The sequence below is a fragment of the Heterodontus francisci genome, chromosome 43, assembly GCF_036365525.1.
Source record: "Heterodontus francisci isolate sHetFra1 chromosome 43, sHetFra1.hap1, whole genome shotgun sequence".
Lineage (NCBI taxonomy): Eukaryota > Metazoa > Chordata > Chondrichthyes > Heterodontiformes > Heterodontidae > Heterodontus > Heterodontus francisci.
Window position 1 is genome coordinate 8,109,506 of NC_090413.1, and position 14,035 is coordinate 8,123,540.

Sequence of the window (14,035 nt, forward strand, 5' to 3'; positions counted from 1 at the left end):
CCACTCTCGGTACATGAGGAGATTGTCTCCACACCCTGTACAGGAGGAGATTGTCTCCACTCCCTGTACAGGTGGAGATTGTCTCCTCTCTCTGTACATGAGGAGATTGTGTCCTCTCTCTGTACATGAGGAGATTGTCTCCACTCTCAGTACATGAGGAGATTGTCTCCACTCCCTGTACAGGAGGAGATTGTCTCTACTCTCTGGACATGAGAAGAGTGTCTCCACTCTCAGTACATGAAGAGATTGTCTCCACTCTCGGTACCTGAGGAGATTGTCTCCACTCTCGGTACCTGAGGAGATTGTCTCCACTCTCGGTACATGAGGAGACTGTCTCCACTGTCGGTACATGAGGAGATTGTCTCCACTCGCTGTACAGCAGGTGATTGTCTCCACTCCCTGTACAGGAGGAGATTGTCTCCACTGCCTGGACGTTAGGTGATTGTCTCCAATCCCTGTACATGAGGAGTTTGTCTCCGCTCCCTCGACGTGATGAAATAGTCTCCACTCCCTGGACAGGAGGAGGTTGTCTCCACTCTGTGGACATGAGGAGATTGTCTCCACTCTCTGACAGGAGGAGATTGTCCCCACTCTCTGGACATGAGGAGATTGTCTCCACTAACTGTACAAGAGGAGATTGTCACCACTCTCTGGACATGAGGAGATTGTCTCCACTCCCTGTCCATGACATTGTCTCCACTCCCTGTACAGGGGCTGATTTTCTCCACTCCCTGTACAGAAGGCGATTGTCTCCACTCTCTGTACATGAAGAGATTGTCTCCACTCCCTGCACAGGACGAGATTGTCTGCACTCCCTGTCTTGGAGGAGATTGTCTCCACTTTCTGGAAATGAGGAGATTGTCTGCACTCTTGGTACATGAAGAGATTGTCTCCACTCCCTGTGCAGGAGGAGATTCTCTCCACACCCTGTGCAGAAGTAGATTGTCTCCACTCCCAGTACATGAGGTGATTATCTCCACTCCCTGTACAGGAGGAGATTGTCTCCACTCCCTGGAAAGGAGGAGATTGTCTCCACTCTTTGTACATGAGGAGATTGTCTCCACTCTCTGGACCTGAGGAGATTGTCTCAACTCCCTGTACATGAGGGGTTTCTCTCCGCTCCCTCGACGTGATGAGATAGTCTCCACTCCCTGGACAGGAGGAGGTTGTCTCCACTCTCTGTACAGGAGGACATTGTCTTCACTTTCTGGACATGAGGAGATTGTCTGCACTCCCTGTACAGGAGGAGATTGTCTCCACTGCCTGGACGTTAGGTGATTGTCTCCAATCCCTGTACATGAGGAGTTTGTCTCCGCTCCCTCGACGTGATGAAATAGTCTCCACTCCCTGGACAGGAGGAGGTTGTCTCCACTCTGTGGACATGAGGAGATTGTCTCCACTCTCTGACAGGAGGAGATTGTCCCCACTCTCTGGACATGAGGAGATTGTCTCCACTCTCTGGACATGAGGAGATTGTCTCCACTAACTGTACAAGAGGAGATTGTCACCACTCTCTGGACATGAGGAGATTGTCTCCATCCCCTGGACATTCGGAGATTGTCTCCACTCTCTGGACAGGAGGAGACTGTCTCCACTTTCTGGACATGAGGAGATTGTCTCCACTCCCTGTACAGGAGGAGATTGTCACCACTCTCTGGACATGAGAAGATTGTCTCCACCCCCTGGACATTCGGAGATTGTCTCCACTCTCTGGACATGAGGAGACTGTCTCCACTTTCTGGACATGAGGAGATTGTCTCCACTCTCTGGAAAGCAGGAGGTTGTCTCCACTCTCTGGACATGAGGAGACTGTCTCCACTGCCTGAACATGAGGAGATTGTCTCCACTCCCTGTACGTGAGGAGATTGCATCCACTCCTTGTATGTGAGGAGATTGTCTCCACTCCCTGAACAGGAGGAGATTGTCTCCACTCTCTGGACATGAGGAGATTGTCTCCACTGCCTGAACAGGAGGAGATTGCCTCTACTCTCTGGACATGAGGAGATTGTGTCCACTCCCTCGACATGAGGAGATTGTCTCCACTGCCTGAACAGGAGGAGATTGTCTCCACTCTCTGGACATGAGGGGATTGTCTCCACTCCCTGTCCGTGAGGAGATTGTCTCAACTAACTGGACATGAGGCGATTGTCTCCACTCTCTGTCCATGATGAGATTTTCTCCACATCCAGTACAGAAGGAGATTGTCTCCACTCTCTGTACATGAGGAAATTGTCTCCACTCCCTGCACAGGAGGAGATTGTCTCTACTTTCTGGACATGAGGAGATGGTCTGCACTCCCTGCACAGGAGGAGATTGTCTCTACTCTCTGGACATGAGAAGAGTGTCTCCACTCTCAGTACATGAAGAGATTGTCTCCACTCTCGGTACCTGAGGAGATTGTCTCCAGTCTCGGTACCTGAGGAGATTGTCTCCACTCTCGGTACATGAGGAGTCTGTCTCCACTGTCGGTACATGAGGAGATTGTCTCCACTCGCTGTACAGCAGGTGATTGTCTCCACTCCCTGTACAGGAGGAGATTGTCTCCACTCCCTGTCCATGAGAATGTCTCCACTCTCTGGACAATAGGAGACTGTCTCCACTCCCTGCACAGAAGGTGATTGTCTCCACATCCTGTACTGAAGGAGATTGTCTCCACTCCCTGTACAGGAGGAGATTGTCCCCATTCCTTGTACAGGAGGAGATTGTCTCCACTCCCTGTCCATGACATTGTCTCCACTCCCTGTACAGGGGCTGATTTTCTCCACTCCCTGTACAGAAGGCGATTGTCTCCACTCTCTGTACATGAGGAGATTGTCTCCACTCCCTGCACAGGACGAGATTGTCTGCACTCCCTGTCTTGGAGGAGATTGTCTCCACTTTCTGGAAATGAGGAGATTGTCTGCACTCTTGGTACATGAAGAGATTGTCTCCACTCCCTGTGCAGGAGGAGATTCTCTCCACACCCTGTGCAGAAGTAGATTGTCTCCACTCCCAGTACATGAGGTGATTGTCTCCACTCCCTGTACAGGAGGAGATTGTCTCCACTCCCTGGAAAGGAGGAGATTGTCTCCACTCTTTGTACATGAGGAGATTGTCTCCACTCTCTGGACCTGAGGAGATTGTCTCAACTCCCTGTACATGAGGGGTTTCTCTCCGCTCCCTCGACGTGATGAGATAGTCTCCACTCCCTGGACAGGAGGAGGTTGTCTCCACTCTCTGTACAGGAGGACATTGTCTTCACTTTCTGGACATGAGGAGATTGTCTGCACTCCCTGTACAGGAGGAGATTGTCTCCACTGCCTGGACGTTAGGTGATTGTCTCCAATCCCTGTACATGAGGAGTTTGTCTCCGCTCTCTCGACGTGATGAAATAGTCTCCACTCCCTGGACAGGAGGAGGTTGTCTCCACTCTGTGGACATGAGGAGATTGTCTCCACTCTCTGACAGGAGGAGATTGTCCCCACTCTCTGGACATGAGGAGATTGTCTCCACTCTCTGGACATGAGGAGACTGTCTCCACTTTCTGGACATGAGGAGATTGTCTCCACTCTCTGGAAAGCAGGAGGTTGTCTACACTCTCTGGACATGAGGAGACTGTCTCCACTGCCTGAACATGAGGAGATTGTCTCCACTCCCTGTACGTGAGGAGATTGCATCCACTCCCTGTATGTGAGGAGATTGTCTCCACTCCCTGAACAGGAGGAGATTGTCTCCACTCTCTGGACATGAGGAGATTGTCTCCACTGCCTGAACAGGAGGTGATTGCCTCTACTCTCTGGACATGAGGAGATTGTGTCCACTCCCTCGACATGAGGTGATTGTCTCCACTCCCTGTACAGGAGGAGATTGTCTCCACTCCCTGGAAAGGAGGAGATTGTCTCCACTCCCTGGAAAGGAGGAGATTGTCTCCACTCTTTGTACATGAGGAGATTGTCTCCACTCTCTGGACCTGAGGAGATTGTCTCAACTCCCTGTACATGAGGGGTTTCTCTCCGCTCCCTCGACGTGATGAGATAGTCTCCACTCCCTGGACAGGAGGAGGTTGTCTCCACTCTCTGTACAGGAGGACATTGTCTTCACTTTCTGGACATGAGGAGATTGTCTGCACTCCCTGTACAGGAGGAGATTGTCTCCACTGCCTGGACGTTAGGAGATTGTCTCCAATCCCTGTACATGAGGAGTTTGTCTCCGCTCCCTCGACGTGATGAAATAGTCTCCACTCCCTGGACAGGAGGAGGTTGTCTCCACTCTGTGGACATGAGGAGATTGTCTCCACTCTCTGACAGGAGGAGATTGTCCCCACTCTCTGGACATGAGGAGATTGTCTCCACTCTCTGGACATGAGGAGATTGTCTCCACTAACTGTACAAGAGGAGATTGTCACCACTCTCTGGACATGAGGAGATTGTCTCCATCCCCTGGACATTCGGAGATTGTCTCCACTCTCTGGACAGGAGGAGACTGTCTCCACTTTCTGGACATGAGGAGATTGTCTCCACTCCCTGTACAGGAGGAGATTGTCACCACTCTCTGGACATGAGAAGATTGTCTCCACCCCCTGGACATTCGGAGATTGTCTCCACTCTCTGGACATGAGGAGACTGTCTCCACTTTCTGGACATGAGGAGATTGTCTCCACTCTCTGGAAAGCAGGAGGTTGTCTCCACTCTCTGGACATGAGGAGACTGTCTCCACTGCCTGAACATGAGGAGATTGTCTCCACTCCCTGTACGTGAGGAGATTACATCCACTCCCTGTATGTGAGGAGATTGTCTCCACTCCCTGAACAGGAGGAGATTGTCTCCACTCTCTGGACATGAGGAGATTGTCTCCACTGCCTGAACAGGAGGAGATTGCCTCTACTCTCTGGACATGAGGAGATTGTGTCCACTCCCTCGACATGAGGAGATTGTCTCCACTGCCTGAACAGGAGGAGATTGTCTCCACTCTCTGGACATGAGGAGATTGTCTCCACTCCCTGTCCGTGAGGAGATTGTCTCAACTAACTGGACATGAGGCGATTGTCTCCACTCTCTGTCCATGATGAGATTTTCTCCACACCCAGTACAGAAGGAGATTGTCTCCACTCTCTGTACATGAGGAAATTGTCTCCACTCCCTGCACAGGAGGAGATTGTCTCCACTTTCTGGACATGAGGAGATGGTCTGCACTCCCTGCACAGGAGGAGATTGTCTCCACTGCCCGGACGTTCGGAGATTGTCTCCACTCCCTGTACATGAGGGATTTGTCTCCGTTCCCTCGACGTGATGATATAGTCTCCACTCCCTGGACAGGAGGAGGTTGTCTCCACTCTGTGGACATGAGGTGATAGTCTCCACTCTCTGAACAGGAGGAGATTGACTCCAATCTCTGGACATGAGGAGATTGTCTTCACTCTCTGGACATGAGGAGATTGTCTCCACTCTCTGGACATGAGGAGATTGTCTCCACTCCCTGTACAGGAGGAGATGTTCACCACTCTCTGGACATGATGAGATTGTCTCCACCCCCTGGACATTAGTAGATTGTCTCCACTCTCTGGACATGAGGAGACTGTCTCCACATTCTGGACATGAGGAGATTGTCTCCACTCTCTGGGAAGAAGGAGGTTGTGTCCACTGCCTGAACAGGAGGAGTTTGTCTCCACTTTCTGGACATGAGGAGATTGTCTCCACTCTCTGGGAAGGAGGAGGTTGTGTCCAGTGTAGCTGATTTCCACACGGTACATCATTCCACTTTCCAAAAATATACATCTCTACGCAGTCATCATTGTTGTTTTCATTGTTGGGTTCCTCCTGATTCCAAAACTAAATAACAAAACAGGATATGAATAAAATTCTTTCTAAGAATTCCAACTTCAAGCTGAAACTCAACAGTTAACCAGGTCATGATATCCCAGTGAGAGTCAGGTGGAGCTGTTTAACTGCAGTGTAGTAATGTAACCAGAGATCATTCAGCATCTGTTTGAGAGAAACCTGTTAGAATGGACAGATCCATGGTCGTTCAGTAAACTTGTATTTTTCTCGAGAATAAAGGGTTCATTTTACAATTGCACGTTTTGCTGGCTGTGTTTGCTGGAAGCTGTGCACATCAGAAAATGGGCACAGAGTCTGTAATGTCCCATCAATGTGCTGATAAGCAGCACTGATAACAAAGAATCTCAGCAATAACATGCTCCTGTAAACTGCTCCTTAAATCCTACTCCACTGTTAAATATCAAGCAGTGGTTTTTAATCTGAAATATTGCTTTGCTCGATGTGTAGAAGCTGAAGAATTGACTGACAGAGGGTGAGTTCTTTTCTTCCACATGCAACATGCCGGAATGGGACAGACTGGCACTGATTCAGGGGCAAGACATTAGATTGGCCTCTGATTGAGACATTTTGTGACTTTGTCAGCTTGACGGAGTGTCCCATGTGACCAACCACAGACTCAGCCGACAGAAAAAGACACAGCCTACCCAGGGCAGCATTATGCTTTCCCAGAACTGGTACAATACATGGAATAGTCACCACACTCTGTGAGGGGGAGGGAAGGTGATGGTGGAGGAGAGTGTGAGAGTGGGAGGGGGCAATGGAGAAGGGGAAATTGAGGAGCAGCAGTAATGGGAGAAGTGGTGATGGAGAGGGAGGGGCGATGGAGCAGGAGGAGATGATGGAGAAGAGAAGGCGATGAAATGGGAGGGGCAATGGAGAGGGAAAAGGATGATGAAGAGTGAGGGGCGATGGAGAAGCAGGGGCCAAAATAGATTAAGCGGGATGGAGAGGGAAGAGGTGATCACAAGGGAGGACTGACCGAGAGGTAGCAATATGAAGCGGGTGACGGAGAAGGACAGTTGATTGAGAGGGAGGTGCAAGCGACAGCAAGGTGGAGCAATGGTGAGGGAGGGAGAACGTGTCTCAATATTGAGTCTCCTTAGAGGTGGGTGTGATTGAACAGTGAAGGGGAGCTTACAACTCACAAGATATTTCTTTACAGCAACTGTGGCATCAATTTGACACACGTAAACTGCCAGCATCATTAAACTTTGTCAGTTATACTGACATCACCCTTTGAATTCACAATATTTTGAGATTTTCGGTCATTTGAAAGAGTTTATGAGGAGACAGCAGGATGTGCAGAAGGTTTTAGTTTAGACAGGCATCATGATCGGCACAGGCTTGGAGGGCCGAATGGCCTGTTCCTGTGCTGTACTGTTCTTTGTTCTTTTGTTCTTTTGACAGTGGAATTGCTCGAACACAGCTGACACGAGCATAATGGTGATAGTGCAAAATGGACAATCGTGCAAATGGGTGCGAGCAAATCTGGAGCCCAATTTACGCCCTGTCTGATTGTCTTCACCACTGAAGGCAGTGAGAAAGAAAGTCAGGTGGCCTGTAAAAGGGAATCTGATTTTTGTGTTTGATCTGAGTTTTTACCTGAAATCAGTTTCACTCCCAATATGGCAAGTGGCCCTTTTCTATTCTGTAAACTTCGAAACTTTATTTTTCTTTGAAGACGACTCATTGTAATTTCAATTTTTTCAAATTTTGGGAAGCTATGTGACCCACCCATGCTTGCTTTTGGATTACTGATCATATTAGAGGTCGTCCTTAGCCTATATCTGTACTTGTGAACAATCTCTGTCTGTTGAGGCAATAACTGTTTGCTTCGATCTATATTTAGTCACAGGGTAGTTGATAGTGATTGGGAGTTGAAAGGTTTCAGTCATTTAGCTCACTGGCGATGGGTTGACATATGAATATCTATTGAGGGGAATTAGGTCAACAAAGCTGGTGGAATTACATTTACCGCAGGTTATACAAGATGCACGATATTGGGTTTTATTGAAGTCACTGGAACTGAACATCAGGCTGGTGTATAATGGAAAACTGATACGATTTCACCTGTTTCACCCTTAGGGAATCCTGGAAACCCTGTTTATACAGCGACACACACCAACATTGAAAAACATCAAATGTTAAATGGTGGATTGCTCCTCTACTCAACATCAACGTCTTAGGACAATAACAATAGCCCTCTGAAGGAAAAAAGGAAACTTCAGAGCGTTCTGGAGTGAATTTGTTACCTGCACAAACAGATAATGGCTAATGTTATTGAACAATCAGAAATATCTCACAGACTTTCCAAATCACAATTCTTCAAGTTTGAGTTTTCCAGTTTGATATTTCAGAATATATTAAACTTTGCCTAGTTTCCTGCAGCTCCACCATTGTGCTGTATCTTCCTCATTGTGCAGGACATGCTCTTGGGGTGAAATTGGTTAGCCTCTGAAAACGGGTGTGGGGATTGTGATGCATGATTAAGCCATGCCCATTGAGTAGAATGCAGGCAACATCTCAACTTCATGCTGCCTGCTAATTATAATGGTTAGTGAGTACAGCCAGTGCTAACCAGGCTGTCTGTTGGCTGCACATATCCACAGCAGGCCCATAAACATTTGTAACTTATACTACATAAAGCTAAACTTTATCTTTTAAATGGAAGGTTCACTGTGGCTGGAGCAGGTGCTGGGAGTCATTCTACAAGTGAATCTAACTTGGGAAAGAGTAAGGAATGGCTGACCATGGGAGACAGTTTTTTGTGATGTTGCACTGGAGGTCATAGTGGAGGAGGTGGAAAGGAGGAGAGATGTTCTGTATCTTCAGCAGGAGTACAGGAAACCCCCCAGACACAGGATGAGAAGGCAGTAGGAAAAGATAGCTGTGGAGGTCAATGCCAGGAGGACCGCCCCAAAAAACCTGGACGCAGTGCCACAAAAAGTTTCATGATATTGCACAAGTGGTCAAGGTCAGTGATTGTATCCAAATGCCATAGCCGACTAACTGCATCACTGCCCTCAGCTATTGTTTAATTATTCACACCTCCATCACTCACCTACCAACAATTTCTATCAATCAGGACCCACGCCCAATGTTCATATGCTTCACCTCACCCTCACACACTAAGCACTGTTGCAAAGCTCACACCCATGTCTTACAACTTGCACACATTGCCTGCTATTCAACCATGACTGTCGGATCACCAGTAACATGACACTGACACATTTTACTCTCTCATAGGAGAAGGTTGCGAACAACCAGAGGCAAAAGGAATTAACAAAGGAGCAGAGGGACGCCTGCATGTTCGAACCCCCAGGGAGGAGGCGGTGATGGCTATTATGGGAAAGGCCATCACTGAGGCTGTGGCCAGTGGTGGGTTCGAAGCCATTGAAGATGAAGATATCTACAAATCTAATCCTCCTTCTCATATCACATCGTCTCTTCTGATTGTAAAGTTGCTGATGGTGTAAGCATCCACTTCTTACTTTCTCCTCTCCCCTCACCACAGCCCTACCCTTGTCCCTTTTCATTTCATTTCAGATACACAAGAACTGCAACTGCCCAGGCAGTAGTGGAAAAGCAGGAAGCCAGTGAAAATGAAGATACACCCATCACTCATTGGGTGGTGCAGTGGTTAGCACTGCAGCCTCACAGCTCCAGCGACCCGGGTTCAATTCTGGGTACTGCCTGTGTGGAGTTTGCAAGTTCTCCCTGTGACCGCGTGGGTTTCTGCCAGGTGCTCCGGTTTCCTCCCACAGCCAAAGACTTGCAGGTTGATGCGTGGAATGCACTGCCAGCGGTGGTAGTAGAAGCAGATACATTAGGGACATTTAAGTGACTCTTGGATAGGTACATGGATGATAGTAGAATGAAGGGTATGTAGGTAGTTTGATCTTAGAGTAGGTTAAAGGGTCGGCACAACATCGTGGGCCGAAGGGCCTGTACTGTGCTGTACTGTTCTATGTTCTATGGTGAGGAACCAGGCAAAAGTCCAGACCAGTCCGGTCAGGGAGAATGAGAGCACAGGTGCCAGCTCACCAGAGGGTGAGGTCACACACTAGTTCTGTTGAAGACTTTGATGAGCCAAGCCACAGAAGAAGACTGATGAGTATACACACTAAAATTCCTGGTGCATTTGGAAGCCTGTGAGAGTGTCTGTGTTCAATGTCAAGGAACATTGAGGAATCCAGCATCAACTTGGCACAGGGCTTTGTGCAGAGACTGATGCCCATTTGTTCCATCAAGGAAAGGGTGACCACTTCCTCCAACACACCTGTGGTGCCCACAATGATGCAGCCTCTGATGCCAATATCTCAGCTTCCATTTCATTTCACAAGACCCACCATCTGAGTGCTGCAGTGGAACTCAGTCTACTGTCATCATGGTTCTGAATATTAGTGTACAATGGGGCTTCCAGGGTGTTGCAGGGCACCTAAAACCATTTTGGCAACAGATCTGCTCCCTAAAGGTCCTCTGGGAGCCCTCTTCCTGCCCCTCCTCCTCTTCCAGCAGCTTGTCCTGCTCTGTGTTGCCTCTGCTCATTCTCCCAGACATGCTCAATACTCAGAGGAAGCTCTACTAGGCCACCCATGTTTGAAAGCAATTGGTTTATGCAGAAGCTTTTAAATCACAAAAAATGTACTTGAGCACCAGCCAGACCAATCCCTGCAGACTAAACATTTATTAAGTATGGAAAAGCACTCACAATGCATAGAATTGCAGCAACATCCAGAATAAATAATTCATGAACCAACCTGTAAATAGTGTTTAATAGCTCTAGTAAAGGGTCCTTTATACCACTGAATGTGTGTTCAGCTCTGGAAGGTTAAGAGAGGGTGTAGGCTGGAGTGTGAAGCTGCAAACTGGCAGCACTGGCATCAAATCAGCATTGAACACGGATTGATGTACTGATCTGCCAGCTCTGCATGCTTCCGGCAGACATTAAGTGTGTGCGCTTGAAACCCTTTACCAATATGGCGTTCGTCAGACTTCACATCAGAAATGTGCGCGCACCATAAACACCATTTTGCCACCTGAAGGGGTCACGTTGAGCCAATATTACAGTCACTGCTGACCCCAGATTCACCCCCTCTGTCTCTAAATTGCTTCTCAAGTTGAAGCTTGAAAACAAATCCAGCTTCCTCATTAATGTTCAGTGTCACTGATATTGTCCAGAATGTACAACTGAAAAGAGAACTCACTTTACAGAGGAAGTATAATCTGTTCCATCCACCCAGCGCCAGTCACCTTCAGAGATCGAATCACTGAGGCCAATCCAGGAACGTTTTGCAATCAATGTTTCAATAAATGCCTGTCATGTAAATAAAGTGTCACGACTGTATATGGAGCAATATAGATTTTCACAATATTAGTGACAAACCCTCCAGTTGACAATCTTCTATCTGAGGCCTTTACCCATTTATTTTAAACCAGCTTCCCTCCCAAGTGAATATGGGACAGAGGAATGTGTGATGATTGCAGTTTCAGTTTGACTCAGTTGCACTTTTGACTGAGTCAGAAGATCAAGAGTTCAAACCCCCGCCAGGACTTTAGTGCATGTTCTAAGATGAGACTTCAATTCGACAGTGAGAACGTGCTGCCTTTTGGATGAGACATTATTGTCGTTGTTACTGTATTCGTAATCCAGAGATTTTGAGTTCAAATCCCTCGATAGTAGTTTGAGAATATTTATTCAATTTAAAAGGTCTGGAAATAAAATTTCAGCATCAGCAAGGGTGACCCTGAAGCTGTTGGATGTTATAAAAACTCATAACTGCTTCAATATTTTAGGGGATGAATAAATATGGTGATCAGAGAAGCTTGTTACAAAAGCAGAGTGGTTCTATAGGGACACTTTAATTTTCACCTAGACTGGGAGAAGCAAAGCAGCTCGACTCCCAAATGCCACAAACTTCTTTAGTGTTTGTGAGACAGTTTTCTAGAATCATATGTTCTTGAACCAACAAGAGGGCAATTTAATAATGAGTAATGAGCCAGAATTAGTCAACAATCTAATGGTAAAGGAACATTGAGCTATCAATAGCCACAATTTAATGTCTCAGGAAGCTGGTCAGATTCTGTCTCTCATTGGAGGTGTTCATGCTTGGCACTTATGCCCTTTCGACCATCTACAAGACCCAGGAGTGTGATGTAACACTCAAGAAGCTCAAATATCCAGGACAAAGCAGCCCGCTTGATTGGTACCCCATCCACTACCATAAACATTCACTCCCTCCACCACTGGTTGCTTTGTGTACCATCTACAAGATGCATTGTAGCAACTCACTAAGGCTTCTTTGACAGTTCTTCCCAAATCCATAACCCCTACCACTCATCAGCCCAAGCCTGCATGTTGTCCAGGCCTTGCTGTATGTGGGCGTGGGTTGCTTCAGTATTGAGGAATTATAATTGGAACTGAACATTGTGCAATCATCAGTGAACATCTCCACTTCTGACATTACGATGGAGGGAGGTCATTGATGAAGCAGCTGAAGATGGTTGGGCCGAGGACACTGCTCTGCAGTGATGTCCTGGGGCTGAGATCATTAGTCTCCAACAATCACAAGCATCTTTCTTTGTGCTAGGCATGACTCCAACCTCTGGAGAGTTTTTCTGTTCTGTTCCATTGACCTCAATTTTACTATGGCTCCTTGGTGCTGCACTTGGTCAAATGCTGCCTTGGTGTAAAAGGCAGTCACTCTACCTCGCTGGAACACAGTGTTAATTGTGTGATTGTATGTGTTAATTGTGTGATTGTATGCAGATGAAGGGAGTTAATTGGGGTTTTAGTTGAGCACATAAAAGTATACACTCACTGGGACTGGGAGGGGGATTTGTGTGAAGAGCTACATGTTTGTAATCCTTTAACCTTGCACAATAAATGTGAAACTGAGTAAATATAGGCTCCAGCCTTATCCTTCTACAATAAACTTTCTGGAATTTAACATGGTAGCAGAGGACGGTTGCCTAAAGCTGAAGGTTGGAAAATAGGAATTTATTTTTTTGGATAGAAAACTAAAGTGTCAACGGCTATTGTGAAAAATATGGCAGGAAGCAAATGCAACCTGTCAGGGTATGATTACCCTCTGGTGTTCTCGGAGTCTGAACCATATGCCCAATGGAAGAATGAAGTGGGTACGTGGACTCAGGTTACATTTCGACCAAAAAGGAAACAAGGTATGGCCTTGGCGTTGTCACTTCCTATTGAAAGTAAAATCAGAAGTAAAGTGTTTTCTGAACTGGATGCTCGCCAGCTGAATACTGATGAAGGGTTGGATATTCCGTTAGAATTCTTGGATGAAATTTACAAGAAAGATGACCTATTGAATGTGTATGAGGCTTGGTCAGACTTTGATAGATTTTGGAAAACAGATGGTTATTCAATGGAGGAATATATCATGGACATTAACAGACTGTATAGAAGATTAAGGAAATTCAATTTGGAGATCCCTGGTTCAGTGCTAGCTTTTAAGTTGTTAGATTGTGCGAGGGTGTCTCATATGGGCAGGCTCCTTGTTCTAACTGGGGTTTAGTCCTTGAACAAAGATTCCCTGTTGGACCAAATGTCTGTTGCCTTAAAATAATTCCTGGGGAAACAGTCATTTCTCGCAGTCCTGGTAGAACAAGCGGGACACTCTGCAGTGACACAAAGAATGGAGGACTCAATGTTTACTAGATTTAGAAATAATCCAGGTACTGGAAGCAGGCCTAAGTACAATGGAGGAGTTAAAGACAGGAGGAATGAGGATGAAAGCACCTTTAGCAGGTCTAAATATTACAGTGAAAGACAGGGCTGGAACAGCAATCAAAGACGAATGAATCCCGGGAATGCCCAAGGAACAGTTAATAGTGCTTCAGATGTGACTCAAAGTATCATTATGCTCTGAACTACCCTAAGCGGAGGGGCAAAGACTTTGAAATAACACATGACGCAGAGAATTCTGAGGCAGAGGAGGAAGATACTGATGGATCTGAAGGAATTGCAACAGTTGTATAAAGTTCTGGTTAGACCCCATCCGGAATGCAGCGTACAATTCTGGGCATCACGTCTCAGGAAAGATATGTTCGCTTTGGAGGGGATGCAGTGCAGATTTACCAGAATGATACTGGATTAAAAGGATTAAATTATGAGAAAAGGTTGCATAGACTAGGCTAAAATTTCCTTGGGTGTAAAAAGTTAAAGGATGATTTAACTGAGGGATTTAAGATTGATT

The 14,035-nt window shown here is 46.8% G+C and overlaps 1 protein-coding gene across 1 annotated transcript in view; it reads right to left on the reverse strand.

The window, feature by feature from the left end:
* Positions 1-5,938: 5,938 nt before the first annotated feature.
* The window catches only part of LOC137355554 (CD209 antigen-like), a 52,812-nt gene continuing 44,715 nt past the window's right edge, over positions 5,939-14,035 (reverse strand). The window contains exons 8-9 of the mRNA XM_068020800.1: positions 11,024-11,133; positions 5,939-5,960 (exon numbers count right to left, since the gene is read on the reverse strand). Of these exons, the coding sequence (XP_067876901.1) occupies positions 5,954-5,960; positions 11,024-11,133 (117 nt within the window). The 3' untranslated portion in view covers positions 5,939-5,953. The remainder of the gene's footprint in view (positions 5,961-11,023; positions 11,134-14,035) is intronic.